The sequence below is a fragment of the Halyomorpha halys genome, unplaced genomic scaffold (assembly GCF_000696795.3).
Source record: "Halyomorpha halys isolate HHAL.00 unplaced genomic scaffold, Hhal_1.1 Scaffold143.1, whole genome shotgun sequence".
Lineage (NCBI taxonomy): Eukaryota > Metazoa > Arthropoda > Insecta > Hemiptera > Pentatomidae > Halyomorpha > Halyomorpha halys.
The window spans coordinates 120,068-128,557 of NW_027114557.1; the positions used below are offsets into that span (position 1 = coordinate 120,068).

The window sequence follows — 8,490 nt, forward strand, 5'->3', positions numbered from 1 at the left end:
TATATATATCATTAATTGTTCTTTTACTTACTGAATTTTAATATTACCCATCTCATATAGCCTTTATCTTCTTATAACACTTGAACTATTCATGTCTGTTAACACTGTATAAATGTATAATGTATAATGTTAGTTACTTTCCTGAATTCCCTATATATCCTTTTATTCATCGGTTTTTATCTTGTTTTTTTTTCTTAGCCATGATGGAGGATAGAGATTCTGACCGAAACGTTGGCACTATTAAATACGTTTTTTAACTGATTCGTGTTCTTCACTAACCGCTCCCCAAATCATCTTCTCCCCGTATGCATTATCCATGGTCAACTATCTTCTCATCGTCAAAAATATTATTTAAAATAAAATATTTAATTATCAAATTTATAATGGTAACTAAGTTTATCTTTTTCTTCAATGCTAGTCTTTGACAGAAGCAGAGAAAGAGAAATTCACTATTAATGAACATTATCGATTTCGGATAAAAACGATTAATTATTTTATAAACGTCTATTTATAGGAAATAGTTTTAGGTTAAAGCATGTCACGCTAAAGATTTTATGAATAAGAAATAGATGAGTCATTTATTTGGTAAGAAACAATATTTACAAACCTAGGCACTATACAATCAAAGAAATACCATGAAACATATATATACCTTTTTTTTATTCATGCTAAAATCAACCAAGTTTTCCTTCAGGCAACCAATCTATAATTCCTTATTCTCCTATAATTTTTTGAACTTCCGAATATCAATATATAAAAAACATAAAGAAAAAATAAATTGTTTCCTTCAATTGTTTTCGTTCATTATAGTTTTCAATTAAATCATTAAATATTTCTTTTTACAACTCCTGCATTTTTACCAAAATTAATATTAAAAAAAAAATAAATTGTCAAATTTTTTGTTGAAATGTTTTAAATTGAAATTTATATAAAATGCTTTATAAATATGATATGCTTTATTAGATTCTGTACATAAAATAAAAATTTATACTAATGTCACGTACTACTAATGCACATTTGTGGAGTTTTATTTTATTTTTTATTACGTTGAAGAGTGAGGTCTGTTGAAATTGAAATGATTTAAATATATATATAAGGTGTAAAGGTATGTATCATTTATTACAAAATATATATTTATTAATAAATAAATAACTGACAAAAACATTTTCATAAATATAAAGTGACATACAAAATATTTTCATGAGCAAACATAAACTGGAGCCACGAGAAATTAATACTTGGTTTTGTTTTGTTTTTTATTCTCAATTACAGGTGTTTTCAGTTTGTCTTTTTCAGTTTTTATAGGAAGCTTATTGAAATTACAATACTGATACAAAAATAAAAAAATATATTCCTAAATAAATAAGAAAAAAAGAAGATAGTAACAGTTATTCCCTACAAAGTACTACTCTCCTGACCCTTTACGATTTTTTTTTTTTCTTAGAGTGTCGTACATCGTCCAATACTCGTTGATTATTTGACAAAAAATTATTCTAAATCTTTTTACAATTACATTTTGTTTCGTGTTACTTTTTTCATTTAGAAAACGAAAGTTTCACTTCTTGAATCTTAATAGGTTAAATATTTTTCTTTGAAACTTTTTCACGCAACAACGTTTTCGTAATACATCTTCGTGTTGTTTTAAAACGTTGAGAACATTAACACGCCACAGCCTGCTAGAGCCCAAAGTAGGAAGCAGTCAATAATATTGGTACACCAATGTGCCAAGTTCACTATTCCGTGTTCTCTACACATGCACAGCGGGAATGGATACAGCTGTTTGCATGCCTAATGTGTATTGATTCCTCAGAGATATCGGGTTCAAATCGGCCTGTAAACAACTTCCGAAACAAACCACCCTCGTCTCTCGAATGAAATATTTCTCAAACAACGCTCATCTCTCGAATGAACATCTCATACATTTATGAATTTTTTTAAAAATTATTGATCAACAATTTTATATATTTAAATCCAATTGGATGCAATCTAACTTTTATTTTTTATTTTGTTAGTTTTCATAAAAAATGTATACTACTGAAATATTAAAATCATTCCAAAGGCACTGACTGTAATAGTTTGTGCTGCATTACAATATTAAGTCACGGTTTGAATTCTTAAAAAAAATCCTAAGAAATCTAAAAAAAAAAAGACATTATTAGGTCAGCTCAAATTTAATGCTCACTTCATTAAAAAATTATGAGTGGTACAATTATAGACCTATACAAATTTTTAATTAATTATCGCGCACTTAACTCTCGAATTTCTAATGGAAAGAAGTATTTTTAATGAAGGAATATCTTAGAAAAACTGATTTTAAAACGATTATTGAAGAATGATGCCAAAAATGGAGGATTAAAATAAATCACATTTACCCATTGCCGTAAACCCACGACCTCACAGTATCCCCATTTATTCCTGTCGATTCCTACTATTACAACATTTACTAGACAAATTATCTAAACTTCCAATTTATTACAAAAGACTGATCTATATGACTATAATAAGTCCTAATCTGGATTTAGGGATTTAAGCTTTGGGCTCCACCCGGAACCCAATCCTTACAGTCCAAAGCCTTTCGTTACATCCTTAGTGTTCCTCTCTTGGTCACAATGTGTCAATCAAGTCATCCATCCAATGTCCCATATGTTGCCGATTTGGCCAGAACTAGATATCAATCCTTCAATGATAAATTTCCCAACCTCCCAAAGCCACTTGTTTCTAACGTGCCTTCTTCTTCATTATGTGATAATCCTCCTAAACATCTGAAAAGAAGATGGCCTCGAGATCTTCTCTTCTAGAAATGTTATTTTAAAGTTATTTAAATCGGTAGATTTTCCGCATGTTTTTATCAAGTCATTTTATCACTAACAACAAAATTATTTGTTATATATATTTTTATACAGTTGTAAATAACAAAAAATAAATTATTAAAAAGAAAAAAAACGATTTTATATTAGTTAATTTTTTTATCTGACACTTTTTGAAAGCGAATATCACCAAATACCAGAAACAATTTTTTTATGCGTTGGAATGATGTAAATGCACATCCGCTAAACAAATTCAATATTAGACGGCAATGTGAGATCAGACCATCATTCATAGTCACAGCAGTAGATCAGTTTACCAAAAACAAACAAATAGATACATTTTACGAGAGTAAGACTAACACATAGATTCAAAGGAAAATATAATAAAAAGCCGGTTACAAGAAGCACTTGAATGGATAAATAAGTTTAAAAAAATAAAATAAAAAAATAATAGTATTAATAAATATTAGAGTGCTACCAATGGGTAGTTTCTATACACTCCTGCATCTTATCGTTATGATCTTACATCAATTTTACTGGATATATTTTTATGTAAATACAGTTGTAAATATCATTAAATAACTTTTTAAAAAAATTTTAAATATGCTTCTCTCTAAGAAGTAATTGCTTAGCTTAGTATAGTGGTTACGGATAAAATTATGAATGAACAGGTTTAGAGATGGGTACGTGCAGAAATCAGACTGAGGATGGGGATACATGAAAGGATGTAAAAATTCAGGATACCGGTTTGGAGATTTATAGAAAGGAGAGAAATGTCCAATAATGTGTGACCGCACTCTCTAACCACTCAAACACCCTAGTTTCTAACCTTGCATCCTCTTCCATTCCTGACAATCCTCCGAGGCGCCTGAAAAGAAGATGGCACGAGACCAGCTAATGTAAAATGTCATTAGAGTGCTACCAATGGGTAGTTTCTCTACACGCCTGTAACACTCCAATTTAACTTAGTTCAGATTTACTAAATGTATTATAATGTACAGTTGTAAATAGCAATAAATAAAAATTAAAAAAAATAAAATATGTGTGAGTAGTAGTAACAAAGGGTTGTGGAGTATTTCTAGAAAAGGCAGTTTGTGACTCCATGATTATTGGCTCAAGTTACATATAAAATTTTAAGACAAGGGAATTATTTGATAGTTCAAGTTTGATACTCACATTTAAGTGGTCCTTAAATTAGAAAGGTTAATATATCCACATCACAAAAAAAAAAATAAATAAATAAAAACATTTACTAAAACTAAGACGTACTGGGCTTTATTTCCAAATTCGCAAAACATGAAAAAAGAGGGGGGTGTCAATCGAGTCTTGAACAGGCCTTGCATAGGCCTTTAGAATGCTTACCATTGAGTTCGTTCAGGGATCATATTTAACAGTCTGCGTATTAAGTTTTATCAAGTAATTCAGTTTTAAATTAAAATTAATAAATCATATAAAAAAATTAGTACTACTCATAAAATTGTGGTTCAATCAATTCCTAGCCGGTTCCCAGTATTAAAAAAAATTTTACTTATAATCTTAAAATTCTTTCTTGAGACTGGCAATTTTTTACTAAATAATTCAAAAACTATCCAAATTATAGTCTCAAAACATTTATTTCATTTACACGTCCAACGTTTCGGCCAATTCGGCCATCTTCAGGGACAATCTACTTAATTTACTATGAGACATATCATTTACTTTTACCACTATTTATACACTTTTATTACAACCTCACACAAGAAATACATTAAAAATCACAGTCAAATTATTTCTCTTTTACCACTATTTATACACTTTTATTACAACCTCACTTGAATAAATGAAATAAATGTTTTGAGACTATAATTTGGATAGTTTTTGAATTATTTAGTAAAAAATTTTACAATATTCCTTAATATGAGTATTTTTTCAATAAATGTATTTTAAAGATAAATTAATAGTTTATCTGTATTATGTTATCCACGAAATCCCATAAAAGCATAAATTATGGGGCGGGAGGGGAAAGGAAGGTTCCCTCCAATTATTATTGGTATTATGACGTATCCTTAAGAGGTTGTGATAAAACCATAACATAAACCAATACTCCATAAAAGTGAACGTTTCAAGAGTAAGATAAAAGACAAAAAGAAAGTTGCTGGTCCGATTCTCAATTATGACCAATTTTACAGCATTGCTCCATATAAAAAAATTATTTTTTCATAACAGAAATTCTAACAAATCCCATCAAATCACCTTTACCCTTCGTCGTAATGTTGCTCTTACCCCTGTAGAATAGATCTGCTACCTTGGACTACAGCTGGACGAACGACTAACTTGGAATCTTCACACAAGACTGAAAAGACAGGAAGCTGCATGTCGATTCCGACTATCACAGCACATATAAGCAAACGGTCTAAACTTCCAACACACTACAAAAGACAGATCTAAATGACTGTAATAAGGCCAATCTGGACATACGAAGTTGAGCTTTAGGTCTCCATTAAACATTCGAATTTCTCTCGTATCCCACCCTTACAGTCCAAAATCCTTCAGAGAATCCTCAATGATCTATACTTTGTTACAAATAAAATCATCCATAAAGACCATATGTAACCGATCTAGCCCGAATCAAATATCAATCCTTCCATAATAATCTCCCTAATCACCTAAACTCGCTAGTTGCTAACCTTGCTTCCTCTTCCATTCCTGACAGTCCTCCGAGGCACCTGAAAAGAAGATGGTCTCGAGACCTTCTAATATAGAAATATATTTAAGTCCTCTCAATAGCTGGTTTCTCTATATACCTGTATTACACCATTATGATCCAACATAAAATGTACTAGATATATTTTTTATGTAAATGCATTGTATTTTATGCAGTTGTAAATATCAATAAATAAGTAAAAATAAAAAAATGTGTAAATAAAAATGACGGACCTCACTCTTCAACGTATCATATATAACAACAGATTATGAATTGGGAAATATGATTATGAATGACTGGAGAGACATTGACCGATCCTGATGTTGCTCCTACACAGGTCACAACATCGGGAGCGAGGCGGTGACCGGAACGGAGCCGGAGCCCAAGGTGGTGCCCAGGGTGGGGGCCGTGGTCCCCAGGCCAGTAGGGGCCCCCCTCCTGGACCTAGAGCCACCACAGGCCATCCCCCAGCCCATCCTGCCCCAGCAGTCTGCCAGCCCGGTTAGTCCTCTTCCAGTAAGTAACCCAATCCAGCAATATCTACATATTATTTTTTTTTATTTGCTCAAATACCAGGCGACAAATGATATTTCCAGGCTGGAATGAGGAATTCTGTGACATAATCCTCAAATCCTGGAGATCACATCTGTCCTCTTTTCATAAATATTGCTATATCTTTAATAAGGTGGAAAACATACTAGCAAAAAAATATTTATTTTATTAAAAAAATTATCCTTTAAAAGGAAAAACCATACAGATACAGTTTCCACTATTTTAAAAAATATTTTAATAAACCTAAGTCAAATATGATTTGCAACAGAGACTTTACAGCCATTTCTGCACTCGGATATCACCAAAAAAATTAATTGAGTATTACGCGATAAATGTCGAATTTCATTTATTATTTCTGGAAAACAGTGCTACTATTTCCACAAATATTTTCGGATTCACATATTTCACTTATATTGAGAAATGTTAGAAGAATGAGCATAAAAAAAAAAAAAACTTTATATACAAATCAAACCAAGAATATCAATATGATATATTGCCTAAGTATATGTTTATAAAGTATCAATTTTCAATTAATAATTAATTTTAATAAATCAGATTTGTATTTATTTATACTACGAAATATAACAAATATGTTCTGGCAAGATTCCAACATTCATTGTTCCTTACTAAAATAACTTATAAAAATATTAAACATAAAATGAAATATTTATGATTTCAATTATGCGAGCGTTTTGGAGGTTGCAACGGCTTAGAAGCTAAAACTATACATATAATTCTTACAATGATTTCTGATGATTTAATTTAAATAATACAGCTTAAATACAACTAAAAATACAAAACCAAATGTGAACTAAAAACTGAAATAGAGATAATTTACAAAAAAAAATCATTTTAACTTTTTTTTATAATTTAAAAAAACAAAGTTTCAGAAAATGGAACTTTTTTACTTTCTTCAAACATTGCACAATATGTAAATTCTCTATGAAAAACATTTCAGGAATAATAATTGGGAAAAAAGTATTACATCACTAAAATAAGTTGACCTTATATTCATTGTTTGCTCCTGTGAATGTCTTTAATTAGGAAATAAAGACTAAATTATTGGACTCCAGGAATCTAAATTCTGTCTTCAAGGTTTTATGGATTTGCATAAAAGAAACAATCCTTTTTAATCAAAGCTCTCAGTTAAAAAAACCGATTTTCTAAAACCATCATAAAAATATAGAAAATAAGGACCTTAATTCAGTATTTCTTTTGAATTTGTATTTTGTATAATGAACCTTTGGTGACGACCTAGAAAAAAAATTAGGATTTTTTTATCGAAGATAAGTAAAATCAAAAGATTAAATAATAAAATAAATCGTGCTGTCCACGTATTTTTTCAGAGATTATTAGACCGAATTTTTTTTTATTTTTTGACAAAGGCACAAGCTCCTACCAATCAGAGCTTTCATAATCTCATATCTTGGCTATTTATAAAAATAGAGGAAAAATATTGGGTGTTTTAAAATAAACATTCCAAAAACCTAAATAAAATAATAATAAATATTGAATCCAAATAACTTTTTTTTAAATTTAAATATAAATATAGAAACAATAAATAATTGGGTCATAACTTACACCATTGTTCTAGTTCTCTATATGCTAATCTATGTGAATCCAAAAAAGTATATAATTAGATAAGTCGATAGATTAAAAAAATAAAAAATAAAAATCGAAAAATACAATATGAAACTGTGCATTTGGCACGGTTTGGAATATGTCCTTTTTAATTATGATGATTTTTATATTATAATTGTGGAACCACAGGTGAAAGTATTTTTAGATATATTAAAACACATTCTAGATAAATTTTCAATAACAATTAGTTTTATGTTTGATTGAGAGTATGTTTTGCACCATATTATTGTTGGCTTATCCAGTCAATAAAACATTGAAATTATAATGATTATAATAAACTTTTGTTTTTTTTATTTAAATTATATATAAGAATAGCATGAAATACTACCCTTTTATGATACGAAAACCGGAAAACAATATGAAAATGGCTTGAAGTCAGTACATTTAATAATTTTGGTGATGGTTGTATTTCTAAGTTATTCATTTATATCAATACATAAATTATATTATTTATATTAGTCATTTTTATTTATCGAGGATTTTAACTGATAGTGAACACTAAAAGAAAATATAATTATAGTTATAGGTATTAAAGAGATAGAAAAAAATACGTAAGAGAGGGAGAGAGAAACGAAGAGGGTATAATGCGCAATTTATAAATGTTTTTTGTTTAAGTAGGATTTGATAATTATTTTTCATACATGGCTATGTTGTTTAAAAAAATCATCTTAACTCATCCTTGATATCTGGGATGATTTCTATGATGAATTTCAATGGTATAATTCATTCATTTATAACAGGGGTTGGCACATGGGTGATCTTGTGAGTCACTTTGGAAATGCATCATAACTCCGTGGGCCTTATATG

General features: G+C 29.3%; 1 protein-coding gene across 2 annotated transcripts in view; it reads left to right on the forward strand.

Moving 5' to 3' along the window:
- The window catches only part of Shab (Shaker cognate b), a 153,754-nt gene that overhangs the window by 83,740 nt on the left and 61,524 nt on the right, over positions 1–8,490 (forward strand). For both annotated transcript variants that reach the window (XM_067051722.1, XM_067051723.1), the window contains exon 5: positions 5,828–6,006. In XM_067051722.1, the coding sequence (XP_066907823.1) occupies positions 5,828–6,006 (179 nt within the window). The remainder of the gene's footprint in view (positions 1–5,827; positions 6,007–8,490) is intronic.